Source organism: Amblyomma mixtum, chromosome 3, assembly GCF_055824585.1.
Source record: "Amblyomma mixtum isolate Tamu chromosome 3, ASM5582458v1, whole genome shotgun sequence".
Taxonomy (NCBI): domain Eukaryota; kingdom Metazoa; phylum Arthropoda; class Arachnida; order Ixodida; family Ixodidae; genus Amblyomma; species Amblyomma mixtum.
Genome location: NC_143014.1, coordinates 153,192,904 through 153,208,846, shown reverse-complemented (window position 1 = coordinate 153,208,846; position 15,943 = coordinate 153,192,904). Strand labels below are relative to the sequence as shown.

The following is a 15,943-nucleotide window of genomic DNA, read 5'->3' as shown; positions in this document are numbered from 1 at the left end:
ATTCCGAAACCTTAAGAACATTTATCCAGCAGCACAGCTGTGCTGAACGGGCAAGTATCGTAAAAGCAAAAGCAAATACTAATACATAAAGATAGAAACTTAGTCATGAACGTTGGCAAACAACTTTGACAGAAAACAAGACGCGCTTTCTGTATTAAGCATGAAATGCTTTTAGCTCCTGTTGTCGGCAGTGTGGTGATGTCACGCCGAGACCGAGAACCAACATCCGGGCACTGAATTCCACACATCCGGGAGCTGAAACGAGAGCATCCGGGCACCGTACGAGATTTAACGAGACTCATACGTGATCTGTTAGGGGCTTTGAGAGAGGGCCGCTTGGAGCAAGAGGGGAGCGCCAGGGCGAGAATTGCTTTGGGCGGAAGAACTGCTTCCGCGCTGTCCCCAAGGATGGCGCGGCGGTGCCACACTCATGCATGTAAAAGACCGGCCGCTGGGCCTTCAGCTCATGACGTTTCCCCCTTTGGCAGGCAGATGTATACACGCTCGCAGAGTATTCGAACGCGCTGCATATACATTCTTGTCAGGCCTGCGCGTCTCGTCGTGTCCGCGTACGCTTCTGCATCGTCCAGCATTTCAATGCCGCCACCGTCACAGCTGATTAAGCCGAGCAATGGAGCCTGATGAAAGGAGAGGTAGGAAGCGTCTTGTGGAAAGCGATCGCTTTGCGAGTGATACGCCACAGCAGAAGACTGCTCGCCCCTGCCGACAATGCCATGATTATGCGGCCGCTTCCGAAAGCAACAAGGCCGCCACAGTTCGCGGCTGCCTACCTAAGCCCGCACTATTGCAGGCGATCGCTTCGACGCAACAAAAAGAGTTTGGTGTAGTGTGGTGTGGTGTGGTGTGTTGAACACTAGACCCATTTCAAGATTTTGACTAGTACCATCTACAACCAATGTGTTATGCCCGTGAACATTTCATGCTTACTCTACTCTCGGTTACGGGAGAGGCAGAGATTTTTTTTGCCTCGTTCCGTGCTCTGACGCAGCAGATATTCGTCGCTGATCTTTGGCCGTCCTTGGGCACGACGAAATGCGTCATCGTGGCTTTGGGTGCTGCAGGATGCTTGTACAGAATGCGTTGCATTTAACGCGAACATAGACAGCAGATCTCTTTTTTTTTTTCGGAAGATGTTGAAGGCGCATGCTGCTAAGGCGACATCGATGGCCACTTTTCGCTTTGCGTCTCAAGTGCAGACTGAAAAACTGTCAGAGATGTGAGAAAATGGCTTCGAAGGAGAGGCGGTCACAGGTAGGAGTCATTGTCATTGTCTTATAGCGCCGAGTGCACTGAATATTAGTGCCTGCTAGCATACATACACATCTTGACTGAAATTCACGCTGGGCTCATGGCTCCTGAAGAAGAGAAAAACGTCGTTGTGTGCTGGTGTCGAGAAATGCCTCATTGTGACAATACCCTAAACAGTTGTGCGTTAATTTCAAGTCGACATTGATAGCGACGAGTGCCTTGGCATGCATTCTGTCTATCTCCTGTGAACGCTGACGTCGATGTGCGGTTTAAAAAGGCATCCGATTCACTGCGATGTAAGCACCGCAGACAGTGCTGCTCGTTGGCTGCTCGTTGGCGGCGTTGAATGCCACGACTCGGGGTTGCGCGCCGTATAACTGGGAGGAAGAATTTTTCAGATAGGCACGCGTGCATCGTTCCGTTCCGAAGCTTGGTGAACACTTTGGAAGACTGTAAAGTGCGTGATTACAATGTTTCGAGAGCAAAGCCAGTCGCGTTCAGAAAACCGCGGGTAAATAGCTGCGTGCAGCAGAAAATATCAAGACCGTGCATCTGCGGCAGTAGACGAAAGACCGACTGAAAAAACAAACGCGGCAAAGCTCAGTTTGCTACGTCCTCGTTTGGATGATGAAAAGATGGATGAGATGGTAACTGTCGTCCCATAAGCTTTTGATACTAGCGGCATAAATAGACAGATGAAATAAGGGAGTAATTATTCAGTAGCATTTACCCAAGCACATCCATAAGGGCACAAAGGAAAAATATACTACTTCTACTCTGCCTTGGGGGATTCCCCTAAACAATCGAGAAATAGACAAATTCTTTAGGATATATTTTGACGGCAGCTGTAGCGGAACGCTGGAAAGGTTTCTCACTAAGACAAAACTACAAGCAACATGTCGACTTCAATATGGATTCGTTGCCCGAAGAATGATTTGCGCCTAAGAATCGCCTTCATGATCGCTGCCACATAAGGCGGTGTTTTCGCTTTCTGCAGCCAAGTGCGGGCCAGCGATAGCGGCAAGCGCAGTATACCAGCAAAAAATTCAATATTGCAAAGAAGAAAAACAACAAAGGTGAACAGTCCTAGGCGACTCACTAACTATTCCAAAAATCACCAGCTTGCCTGCTGACTGACTGCGCTGCAGCCCAGGGAATGAGTTACACTTTTGTTTCCTCTACATTTATGCGGTCAAAGAAGGGCGGAAATGGCCTGTCTTTTGTACACTAGACGAATGAACAAGGTCGCTCGCAAGTATCTGTTTGGGCTTGTCCGGTTAGGTCCGCCCTTATGGCTCATAGTAGCTGGTTGCGGGTTCAACTTCGGCCGCCGCTGCCGCATCACGATGCACGTGAAAAACAAAAAAAAAATGCTTGTTTGTATGCTGATATGTGATCGTGACTAACCCAGAGCTTGCTTGCTTGCTTGCTTCTTCTTCTTCTTCTTCTTCTTCTTCTTCTTCTTCTTCTTCTTCTTCTTCTTCTTCTTCTTCTTCTTCTTCTTCTTCTTCTTCTTCTTCTTCTTCTTCTTCTTCTTCTTCTTCTTCTTCTTCTCCTCCTCCTCCTCCTCCTCCTCCTCCTCCTCCTCCTCCTGAGTAAACATGGCACATACCCACGCGGGGGGATTGGCCAAGGTACGGTGGTCAATCCCCCGAGTGGGGAATTTCTACTACAGCGACTTCACATCGCCTTCTTCACTTAATGCAAGTTCGATCGTGCTGAGCTTGAGTGTACCTTCCAGATCACACATTTGACAAACTGCGAGATATTCGTGACTCGGCGCGTTCTCACACGGCAGACGCTTGCGATTTACGGCCGCATTACACCAAGCGCGATGAACAAATATTTCGCCCTTTGTTTATGCTTCCATTTATATCAGTGCCGCGGCTTGCAATTTTCTAGTGTGACATTCTTACGCTCCGGTATGGCTGGTTTTCAAATGCTGAGCATCTATGGATCTATATTGCCAAGGGCAGTTATTCTCTGTTGGACGTCTGTCATCCCATACCTGGTGTAGCCTCAGGAGAGAGGAGAGAGAGAGAGCTGGTCCATCAAAGGGGAGAATGTGCTTGAAGCTGCCAGTAGGCAGGCGAGGCGATTAGACTTCAGGAAGAGGAACGAGGCGATAGGGCGAGGCCGACGAAGCATATAGAGAGCAGAGAATGTTGACCTCTGTGAAGGAAAAATGAGCGGCGAGCGAGTTGACAGAATGCGTACGCGCTGCTGCTGCACGGACGCGACGTTCTAGGACACACTGGGCCGTTTCACATGCTGCGACTCGAACGAAAATATTCGGCCTGGTCGGTGACGCCGCAGTGCGATTTTCGGTCAGTGCTTTCACATGCAGCGCGGACCCAGAGAATTCGGTCGGAGAGACACGCAAGATTGCTCGATGTTGCCATAGGCAACCCACCATTCAACGCGACAGAAACGCTGCACGGAATGTGCTGATGGTGTTAAGACCAGCGTACTTTTAGATGCAAGGCAATATTTCGTATGTATTGGTTAGAATAAACAGTTTTGCTCACGCCGCGGCAACAGCTCCCACGTGACCCCACGTCACACGCCGTCGCGGCGCTCCCCATTGGTCAGTCGCAGAGCGAAAACATCGACACTGCGACTGAATTCCAACAGGACGGAACTCAACTGCAGGCCGTCTGCGGCTAGACCGACGGCCTTCTTTAGTCACAGGCCGAAAGAATTCGCAGCGTCGCAGGCGAAAATCGCATGCATGTGAAACGGCCCTTAGAAAGCAGACTTTGAATGCTGGAAAAGGTTATTTTTCGTTCCTTGTTGGTGAAAAATACGCTGACGTCATCGCAAGCATTGACAAATATACCTCTGTGTTCCGGTCTCTGATGATGCGTCGCACGGGTTTACTGACGTCAAAGGAGAGGTATTACAACAGCACGCATAGGCTCATGTACCTGCAGGCGTTATCTATTGTCATTGTGCTACGAAGCAGTCACTAACCTGAAAGAATTGCGCATTGCTTTGCAGTAAAGCCAGACAGCGTTCCGCGCTACACGTGCCTCTCAATTACGCTTTGCGGAGAAAATAGAAAGACCCCTGAACAAGTAAGAGTAATGCAGAAAAGAGGCAAAACGAGTGGTAACGTTTGAACCTCGGTGAAATGTGAGTGACTCGGCTTTTGATTTCGCTGTTGTTTCTCGCGTGCGCAAAGATAGCAAATCATGTACAAGCAACAAGAACGAAAATTACAGCCGCTGAATGAGAGGACAGCGCACCTCTCTTAAACACATTACATATGTGAGACAGTCGCGTCCAGGATAATAGGGGGCATTATTCAAACTCCTTTCACGGCTTAGTCAGCGAAAATGAGGAAATGCTTTATGCATACTATATATGGGGAATGCGGCTGATGTGCTCGCGTATAAGCCCCGGAAACGTGCATGCTCTTTTTACGGAACGCGTGACCAATGTTTACATGACAAAGCGTGCTCCGTATTATTTTGGCCCCACCTGTACATCTATATTTAACAAGATATTACAGCCGCTTTCATAATGTGAAGGCGAAATTCTCGAGGCCCGTGTACTGTGCGATGTCAGTGCACGTTAAAGAACCCCGGGTGGTCGAAATTTCCGGAGCCCTTCACTACGGCGTCCCTCATAGCCTGAGTTGCTTTGGGACGTTAAACCCGAATAAACCAATAAACCAAACCTTTCATAATGAACCCCATTGTATGCAATGCGGAAAAAGCACGAGACGAAAACGGCAGATGTCGGACGATTTTTTAAGCAACTGTGGCCTGTACAATCATATAAAACCTTTTGTTGCGAAGGTTAGTCTGTGGCCGCAGATGCAGATACTGATACCGTGACCATTCATTTTTCTAATTAATCTTTTTTTTCTCCTGCTATTCATGATTTTTAATTGAAAATTGAATTGGGCTCGAAATAATTTGGGAGGGGGGTTTCTCTTCTTTTCTAGAAATGCGTTTGTTATAGTAGAAGTGAAATATAATGATGCTAATTATATGCTAACTCTACTGTTCTAATGCTCGTAGTGCTCATCATCATCATCATCATCAGCCTGACTACGCCCACTGCAGGGCAAAGGACGTTAAACCCCAATAAACCAATAAACCAAACCTATTAAGCCACAGTATTAACCAAAGCATATTAAGCGTAGTGTTCATAATTTTATAACCCGTTCATATATTCAGCGTCCCTCTAGCCTGATTTCGTTTGGGACGTTAAACCCCCATAAACCATAAACCAAACCGTTCGTGTATTCAGTGTGCCCTTCAGGAGTCACTTTATTCTCAGCAGAGGTAAAAAAGCTGGTTCAGAAAGCTACATCCCTGCCTTCATAGCGATGTATGAGCCAGTTTTTATTAACTTTGTCTCAGTAAAAAAAAGAAAAAGAGAAAGCGTACTATCCGAGTGCATTGAAGCCAGTACCTTAACGGTGTAGGAAATCGTGATACTCTGCTGAAGAGCGATGCGGTTAGAGCTCTGGAGACACCAGCGGTGCCCACTCCTAACGTTACTCCATAAGGGGCAGCGGCCCCCCGGGGAGTCGCCAGCTACTTGCACTCAGATCAGGTTACTGACAAACACTTAAATTTTACGACGTTATTAATGTAAAGCACAGTGGGACTGAGTTAGTTGGCTTTGTAACCAGTAAAGCATTTAATTTCAGTAACTTAAACAATCGTGTACCAACAGAAGTCGTTGAATGACGGACCCCTGTTCACGATCATGATTAGTAGAATTGAAACAGAATATGCGCAAACTTTTTAAGGCGGTCGATCACTCCTCGTGGGTACACACCTTATATAGCTTCCCATTCCAATTTAACTTTTATATGCATTAACAAATACACTTTTTGAAAGTGAAATAAAAAAATAAATACAAAAAGTAAATAAAATGAATAACTATTCAAATAAAACGTGGAATAAATAAACTTAACTAAACAAACCGGACGTCCTGCCCCCACCCCAAAGCACCTGGACAGCAGCAACCCTGTGCCTGTCTTGTCTGTACTAGCTAGAAGCTGGAGTCTCGTGAACATACCGCGCATCATTTCCACAGCACCCTCTGCCCGGCCCACTTGGATAAAATCCTCACAGGTCATAAGGGGGACGCGAAAGTTTTCTGTTGTGACCGCTCACCTCGAAAAAAGTTAATTCAACAACTATACCTGTTTAAAAAAATGCTACTTTGCTACTTCCCACAAATCCGTGGTTCCTGACCTGGGCTGCGGTTCCCGCATTTCGATGGAGGGGAACTGCAAAAATGCCTGTGTACTCATACTTCTGTGAGCGTTACAGAGCCGCAGTTGGTTGAAATTAATGCAGGGTCCTCCGCTATACGGCGTGCCTTACAGCCCCTTAAGTATTTTTTTTTTTTCATAACAAGGCTGTGAAATAAGGCTTTTCTGTTTTAATCTAGGAGCTGTAGTTATTGCTGACGGATGCCTCGCTTCTTGATAGAGAAAGAAAAAGGCACTCCGACCAAAGGCGCGTGAGTGACCCGATGTTTAGGCGCTGACTCGGCACCTTCTTCAGAGTCGACTGGGTGGGACACGCTTTTTAACCTTATTTTGGCCTACTGCCACGGTTCTGGGAAAAGCTGTGGCCGCTGCGTGAGTCACAATGGGTCACAAGAGTCACACTGGGTGAACAGTGGGTAAGATAGAAATGTTCACGTTCCTAGCTTCTTGTTGAGCTTCATAAGGAACCAAGTAATTTTGTCATAATTCGGGGACAACGCATTAACGTTTACTTCTTATGTTTTTGGAAACTCTGAATACGCGGTATTCGAATTAATTAACCGTTTTCGTTTTCTTCTTATTTACCGAGTTTAATTTCCTGTCGCGTCGAACAGAATTTCGTAGTGCCACCGTCATCGTAGCATTCTTATCAGCCAGTAATCATTCGTCCTCCAAAAGAGGGTGGTACAAAACCAACATGTCGTTCTGTGTTATATATAGCCTTGTGGAACTCGGTCCGCTCGGATCAAAGTAAGTTAATTACTTTTTACTAGAGACCCGGGACACGAATAAGGCCGACCGTGATCATAAATAACAAGCAATGGTGCTTTTTAGCCTTATCAAGACTACCTTCTTTACTTTTTGTGTCTTCGCTTCTCTCATTTCCATTTTTCAAAGGTACGAGTGCAGATGCGTTCTAATCATAGTAGAATTCATTTTAGTGTCACTTTATTGCCTCTTCATATATTGTCTCCAAAAGTCCCGTCGCAGTTTGCAAACCTTAAGGCACCCTTCAACATTCAAAAAAATAATTACCGTCTGAACGTTTCGGTCATGAAAGAACGTGAGTATTTTGAAGCTAAGCGAGACTGCTTGAAACGTGCGCACATAAATGTCCCCGTAGAATTTAATGGAGTTTCACCGCAGATAGCACATAGTATTTCTGCTGCGGATGTTTTGGTACCCCAATGGACTCTTTATTAGCCGTGCAGTTACTGAACGCACCGCAGATACTCCCGTGTCGTGTGGACCTATAGCCTGAAGGACTTCTTTCAGAGCACCGACGGAATATCGACGGGAACGGCGAAATATTGTAGGAAGATGCCGACCATAATTCTGCCTCAGAGAAGCTTCCCTTTTTTAAACATCTGAATCAACCTGTTAGTTTTTTGGACATTTGTTTATTATTCGCCGCCGTGCTGGCTTAGCGGTTATGGTGCTCGACTGCTGACCCGAAAGACGCGGTTTCGATCCCGGCCGCGGCGGTCGCACTTCGATGGAGGCGAAATGCTAAAGGCCCGTGTGCTGTGCGACGTCAATGCTCTGGACAGGGCGCACGCGGTGAAGGCGACCGGCAGTTGCGAGGTGGAGCATGTTCTGTCAGCGCAGCAACTTTCTCCGGATATTTCAGAAAGTTGCGTGGCTTTTTAACGCGGTTACGCGGACGCCCCTGAGCACATGTATTCGTTCTTGCTTTCAGACTTCTTACTGGCTCATAAAGTTATGGTTCGGCTGGCCGCCGTATCTGTTCTAAAGATTGCTCTCTGCTGGGATCACAGAGCGTTGTGTCGAATTATGAAGTTATGTAGTCGACTGGCTTGCCAATTAGTCGGGCTAGTTCGACTGTTACTGCACTCTACCAGACTTTATATCGGGTGATCGAGCGACAGACTGCCTCGAAACTGAACATTCAGTCGTTAGCAGTTCGGCTTAATGTAAATACCGATTTCTTCTGTGCCGCGAGGGGCGACTGAATTGGGCGTGAAAGTGGAGTTTTTATACCGGAGCAACACTACACCACCTGCCATCGTTTGCGGACTTGTTTGGAAGACTGGTAGAACGCATGTAGGAGGTTTTCGCTACTGGTCTAATGGAATCTCTTGCGCAAAATGCTGCGGGGTAACGAATACTGCAGCTGAGCCTCGTTATAACGAAGTAAAAGGGGTCCGGCCATTGCTTCGTGATAGCCATAGGTGACTTTGGCCGCAACTATCGCATGCCAGCAGGCTTACGTGCCCCCGTGTAGACCGCGGACAACATAGCGGGTGTTTAGTAACTCGATGATGGATGCCAGCGCCGTTATGGCCCGCGTATTTGGCCCAAAACGAGTGCTGCAACGAATGCCAATCTGAAACGGGTGCTCTCGACGGAGTCGCTGCCGCGCGTCCGCCTTTACCCCGGCCCGAATCGATTTCACCGCCTAGACAGTTAGGCTGACATTTTCTGTCCTCTACAACATTATCCTTGCGAGGGAATTTTATTCGCGTGTAGCGAGCGCCCCTGATGCGCCCGATTATGGGCACTACTCCGAACAAATATGTCAGCCTCGCCAACAGGCACCTGTTCCTTCCAAGTTTCGCATAGACTTCAGAGTCTAGAAAACTGGCCTTGAGACTAATGTCGTAGAGGGCAGGGCGAGACCTGTTCCGAAAATTTATCCCCGTTTTCTTGGCTCCGAACCCAATACGGCTGCGGTAAAAGGGGGCTCGCGATAGCGATTCCGCCGCGACACCCATTTTGGTTGGCTTCCCCGCATGATGAAACGGCACGGTCGTCACAACAGCACCAATAAATGGCTTCAACGCATGACAGAAGTGCCTTGTGGAGAAGGGCACGCCAGATCGAAGGCTATGACTGATTTGATCGCGGCCGCCTTTTGGTCAACAGAAATTGTCTTGCGCTTTCGTTTTCCACCGCTGCCATTGGTTTTTGTCAAACCAGCGGGACGTCGATGCTGTCAAGCAGAATAAACGCGCTGTCAAACGTTCACGCCAAGCGACCACGCCGAGAAAACCGAAATTAAAGCGCCGCGTACTCACTCCTGGCGAAAATGGGCGCCTACAGCGCCAAATTTTTTTGGTGCCCAGTCTGCGCCGACGAATAATCCCAAGAAACGTCCCACGCGAGGAGAGGTTTGCGCATGCATTATGCGATTCTCGGCAGATCTCGAGCGAGCTATGCGCGGTAATTTATATTCGCTGTATCGAATGGGGACGGAACTGTTGCGCACCGTTACAAATCTATACAATCAGCGCCAAATGACCGGTGCGGTTTATTCGGGGTTAGTTATATTCCTTCGCAGCAAAAATTTTAATACATGATAAAGCGATTTCGCATACATGGTCATCTGGGTGTATTTTCCAATGGAAGTAGCTATTCCTTTGTTATATCCATTATTTCTTTATAACTCGTTTCATTATAACGAGGTTTGTCTGTATATTGCTGTTGAAAGCATGTCATGGATTTTTGTTTCTTTTTTAGTTATTTTCTGAGCAGAGAAGCTGTTTATGCTTGCAACTGGGCTAGTTGGTGGCCGGTCTCGATGCATTCTCTCTGGTTCTCATGAATCACAACGGACAAAGAAAAAGACAGACGCAACGTACGCTAGGTTAATAGCGCATGTTGCATCTGCCTGTTTCTTCGTCCGTTCTACTTGTTGAGCGCTAGAGAAAATTCGTTTCGAAACTGAGCACTGAGACCGCCAAAGGAAGCTGCTAGAGCATTCAAGTGCCTTGAGCGCATTTCAAACTTACGTGCCCACGGGGCTGTCGCGTTGAGTGAATGCAACTAACGGCCGTTCCTCGCTCTCTCCTTCCCAGCGCAAACCCTCCCGGCGGGTCGCCCCCGACCGAGCGGCGACGTCGGCGTGCCAGCAGCGCTCACGTGGCGTCGGCTGACGCGACGCTCGGCGAGCCCCTGCGAGTTGGGCTGCGCGCAGTGACAGAGTGCGCCACGCTCCCGCGGTGAAGCGCGCCTCCCGAGTCATGGGATCCGCGCCCGACGACGCACAGGGTCGCAGCGCCGGGCTCTGCGCACTCGACGCATGAGTGCGCTCGCTATGACGGCGGCCTGCGCCGGCAGCAACGGCAGCAGCGTTGGCCCACTCTCCGGTTACCTGGTGCAGCGGCCCGGAGGTGGTAAGCTCTCTGACTTCTCCTCCCGCGTACCTGGCGTCCCAGCTGGGCCTCTTGTGAAAGCCAAGCCCGCATTCTCCGATTTGGCATCATCTATGTCTTTTAAAGCTAGCCTTCAGCCGTTATTATTACGAACGGCCCTTTGGTTCATTTAAATTTTCAAAACGACTTCTCCTCCCAGCAAAAGTTAGAAAAACTGCTAGGGAGCTCAGACTTTTAGCAGCTTTCGTTGGTCATTTTGATACCGGGATAAAGACAATGTGCCAAAGAAGAACTTCTTACCTCTCTGTCTGGAAAGCATGTGTTAGTGAAAGTTTTCCGCAGTTCCACGGTGGAAGGGCGCCGTTCCGGTGAGCAGCTACTTGAGTCGTCCTTGAAACTTCTGTTATTGTCGGTTAAAGGGACCCTGAAATGATTTTGATGGTCATATTCTGGTGCAACGAATTTGTACAGCTGGCCTTTGTGAGTACTGGAGTCAAATTTAAAAGATCTGCGTGGAATATATAATTTAGCAATAATTCTTAAAAATTGCTGCTCGCAACCGATTAGGGCGACACCTTCCAGCGCGTTCTTAGCCGCCCCTACCTCGATTACAGTGCACTGTACCTCGATGACGTGAATGGGGAATCTGGGGTAGCTTCCTCATTGGATCTGCCCAATAGAAGTGGGCGGGATGGGGCGCGGCGGGGTGCAATCCCGACCTCCCGACCTGTTCTCTTTATTTTTTTTTTTTTCTGGCGCGTCGGCGTGTATGAGTTGAGGGGGCGAGGAGGATCATCATTTTTAATCGCCGATATTTTCGGCGTCAATGAAGCTAGCTTAATAATTTTTATGGTGCGGTGACGAGTGATGGAATGCCGATCGCTCGTGCGCTTTTCTTAATCTCCGTAAATACCATCTCATGGTTTCTTTAAACGTATTTGCGGCGCCAAAAAGACGGAACAGGATTGGCAAAACAACATGAACACACAGAACTGGTGCTGTCCTGTGTCTTTGTGTTTCTTGGACCTTCCTATCAATTTCTTTTTCGCGCTCCCAGGGCTCATGCATCACAAACTAACAAACACCAATTAAACCTTTGTTCGTTTAAATTTGCCACAAAAATACATTCGACCTCCTGCATGTTTGCAAACAAACGAGGTGCCACTGCAGTCGCCAGCGGGCTTGCGGTAGGCAAGAGGCCAGGAAGCGGGCGTCACGGGGAGGTCTTGAGCCCGGATTTTGAAGGCTTGTAGGCGCGTTTTCAGTTGCTTCGACTCACAAGAGTGGTTCATGCATTGAACTTGGTAAGTCTGCTCGAAGTACACCGGCTCGCGATAGTCACCTACGGCGTGTTCCGGGAAATAGCTCGGCACTGAGCATCGTGTATACGTCGTTGATGGTAAATAGAAAGAGTTGCTGCCGTTGATTTCTACTCTAGACATTGAATAACGTCGCCAATCTTTGTCACGCTGTACTGACCAGCATAGTCTCACTTCAGAACAGTAGTGAGAGGAAGCACTGGCATTGTCTCGGCCTAGCAGACGAGTGCTTGCGGTCAGTTAGCGGACCTGCCGTGCAGTGCGTTACCGGCTAGCGTTACACTTAAAGGTTCTCTGCTAAAGGGTGTTGGAGGTTGACTATAAAATGCTTGTAGTATGTAGAGTACAGGCCACCGAGCGTTCAAGCCGCGTACAAGACCTCAAAAGCGAGCCGATAATTTACAATACAATTTTAAGAACTTCCGCGCCTCGCAGTGACCAGCGGTGCCGAGCTTTCGCCTCAATCCGCGCGCATTGCGTCATGTAGCGCTCTTTACGTCAGCAGCGGTTTACGCTGCGTCCTTTAGCATCATAGGCATATCGCATCTTTGTTAAGACCTGCTTTCACAGCCCCTTTAATAGCTTAATCCCCAATATCCCTTTACTGTGTTTCACCCGACAGTTTGTTAGTTTTCACCCTTAACGAATCGGTTGGTGAGCAACTCAGGTATTTGAAAAACGCAGCGGGCTCAAATCTCAAGATATCACTCGCCAGCAAACTACGTGTATTGGACGCAGCTTGGCGTGCTCGCAATTGCTGCCGCGTGCTTTACGGTATCCCGGTGCCCGCCATTGCCATGCGATGACAAAAATGAAGACCAAAGAACACAACTCGGCCAATTCCCGTTCGTTGTTCTTTTCCTGCAAACATTGTTCGCGATCACGCACAACCTCGTTAACCAGCTTATGTCACATCATGCAATGAAACGAGGTAAAACTGCTTGCGCGGCTTTTCACAGACGTTAAAGTTCGCTGTTCTAAACGTACCAATGTGACCGTGCTAGAGTGGCACAATTTAGCAGACCTCTCTACATGAATCGAATATAATTATGTCGTTCGTATTAAGAAATAATCCCAAGTAAATATTTGGTGCAATGAATGCTCCTTTATATGTTCGTAGAACTTCCACACTCGTTAAAATATTCAGTGCTATTAACAAGAACGCATACCCTGGTCGCGAGTTAGCCGGCCGGCGCCCCGTGCGCACCGAAACGGTTTCGGGTGATAATTACTTGCGCAACTAAATCTGTTTTTTTTTTCGTTGAGCTGTTTTAAGTGTACTATGCTGATGTATAGGCGATCGAGCGTAACATCTTCTCCGCTACGAATCCTTTGCCGCATACATTTAGTGGCAGCGTCGATCGAGACCCAGACTGAGCTTTATACCGCGGCCTATTGCCGCATTAATTTGCGAGAGACCTATCGAGGCTGATTTGATTTTCGTTTTTAATGCTACCTACTACGCGGACCCCACAGTGACGCGGCTGGTCAATACATGCTGCTTCTCAGCTCAGGCGGGCTGTAGGGGGCCATTGCCCTCATTGTTTTTCCACCCACCTTGCCGACGGCTACACAAGTTTTCCAGCATTCAGTCATCGTCCACACTGTGTGCAGTCACCAGCAGGCCAGACACCTTTCGCCAGATGCCCCTCGACCACAAGAACGGGTAATTTCCAATTACCCCTTGCGGTCGCCAGCATTCCGAAGCTGCCGGCGCGGTCAAAGACCTAGAGCGCATGCTGTACACCTGCCAGAGGCGTCGGCCGCAGTCAGCAAGAGTATTTTCCTTCTTCAACGAGCGCCATTTGTTTTTTACGGGCTCACCACGGATTTTGGATACTCCTGCCCTACTCGCTTCATGCTCAAGCTGACAGAGGGGAACGAGAAAACTTCCCTGACGAACAGAGGTGGAATAAAACCTGATGTACGCAGCGCCCGTTCCAGGCACACTGGCACCTGCTGTATATACGCCGAGTAGAAAGCGGCGAGTAGAAAGCTGAGACCTACCAGAAAAGCAGGCGAGTCGGTTGTAGCGCTCGAGATCCGAAAGCCGCGCCTGAGGAAAGCTTTTCTGGACTGGAGCAAAACGGCAGGAATTAGCGGACGATTAAGACCGTGCGTGTTGTCTGCTAGTTGCCGTCCCCATAGGCTTGCGGAAAGACGGGGAGGGGAGGGGGTAAAGGAAGGAAATGACTCCACTAATGGGCATGGGGAAGGGGTGAGCAAATTTTGGTACCATGGTGTTCCCTGCCACCAGAAGACATGAACAGGCGCTGCCGTGAACTTTGACTCTTCCTTATGGAGAGACCTATGGCCATCCCCTATTCATCTGTATCATACCCACGGAGATCAATTCGCCATGCGCATAGTTGCAAATAAAACTATTCGGTTTCGAGCAGCCTTCATCTGGTCTCCTCGTCGTCGTGCCTATATCCTTCGGTCCCGAGCAACAGTACTCGGTCCTTTAACAGCCGCGGCCATACTGCCCCAGCAGACTTTCTTCCCCCGGCACGGCATCTAAGTTTAAGCGGCCTTTGGCCATGCTCCTCCTCCCCTATGTCTCTTCAACAGACCATAGGTTACCTGTTTGCGTATTACATGCCCTTCCCAGCTCCCATTTGCTTCTCTTAATCGCAGCTAGACAGCAACCACTTGCATTTGTTCTCTAACCCCCCTCTTCTCTTTCTCTCTTTTACCGTGCTTCCAGAATACTCAGACACCGGCAGAGTGTACACTCATTGCATGTTGGCATGCATGGATGTAAAATTTTGGAGAGAAATTCACGTGACGAATTCGTAGCCTAGAGTGATAAAAACTGAAGAGGAAAAAGCCAGGTCAACGCGTGGCCATGTCACGTCAAAGCGCATCGCGCAGTACGCCAGAAAAACAAGCGCTCGTCTGCTGGGATCTCGTTTGTGGGGAGCATGTTGGCCGGAGAGTTTTCATGGCGGCGCTTTGATTCCAGTTTGGCAGCCAGGGGAGAGAAATTACAAATGGGAAGACTTCAAGGTAGGTCGGTTTGCGAAGCTGGGCTGCCTGACGTCATGGTGTCTTTCTTTTTGTTTTTTTCCTCCACGTGCGTGCACAGCTGGAAGCCTGCCCATTGCTAGCCCCATAGAGTCACTGCCAGACGGGCTTTAGTTTCGTACCCGCTCCCACCACATGGAGACACCTAGTGGCGGCTCTTGCGCTACTCTATCAGAGCCTTCATTTGATATAGTGCATGACGCAAAACAGCTTTCATTAATCATACCTAGCAACTCTTGACAAAAGCATTGTTCAACGGGGAAGTTTATGAACGCAACTTTTTTCATATACCGTAAGGTTTCACTATAACAATCAATATACTTACTATTTCCCTTCGCAGGCTTGCATTTTTGTTTTGCTATTAGCGCTTCTGGTATCGTCAAAAACTCTCCCCATTGGTTTTCTACGGCAGTCTTAACTGCTCGATGCAAGCGATGGAAAAACTTTAAATTAAAGATTTTGCTACATATAAGAAGAATGGACCATTACCTTCAAAAATTGGCAGTGGCTTAGCTCAGCTAGGCCAGGATACACGTAGCGAAAGCAGTTTCGTCTACTGACATTTTGGTAGCCACAAGCCGTCGTTGTCGTTCAGCAGCTTGGCGGCGTCTCTTCGCGAGGCGTTCCTCTCGTTTCTCGGTTGTCTCGGCCGCCCGCTTAGCATTTCTCGTCCCGTTTTCACGCTGTCGGCCGGCCTTGAACCATGCGACGACTTCTGGATCGGAAGGCTCAATTTCACGCAGCCTGTACTGCTGCCGTGACGAGCACGCCCGCTCTCCTTTCCATGGTGCGCGTCTGAGAAGCGAGCGCATCGCTTCCGGCTTATATCCCAGCTGCGCGGTGTGACTCTGCGCATGCGCAGTGTGGTGCAGCGGCTGTGGCGCCATGGTTGTCATGGTACTGGTTGCCATTGTAACGGCGCATGCGCAGTAGTGGACTTTGGCAGGCACCGCGAAATACGCTTCTACTAGCCT

At 48.7% G+C, this 15,943-nt stretch overlaps 1 protein-coding gene across 3 annotated transcripts in view; it reads left to right on the top strand.

The window, feature by feature from the left end:
* Window positions 1-15,943, top strand: part of LOC149352402 (uncharacterized) — a 561,538-nt gene that overhangs the window by 120,347 nt on the left and 425,248 nt on the right. For 2 of the 3 annotated variants that reach the window (XM_089581568.1, XM_089581569.1), the window contains exon 2: window positions 10,327-10,644. The exons of the other annotated variant lie outside the window; for it this stretch is intronic. In XM_089581568.1, coding sequence (XP_089437694.1) covers window positions 10,551-10,644 — 94 coding nt within the window. In that variant the 5' untranslated portion in view covers window positions 10,327-10,550. The remainder of the gene's footprint in view (window positions 1-10,326; window positions 10,645-15,943) is intronic. 3 annotated transcript variants of the gene reach the window in all.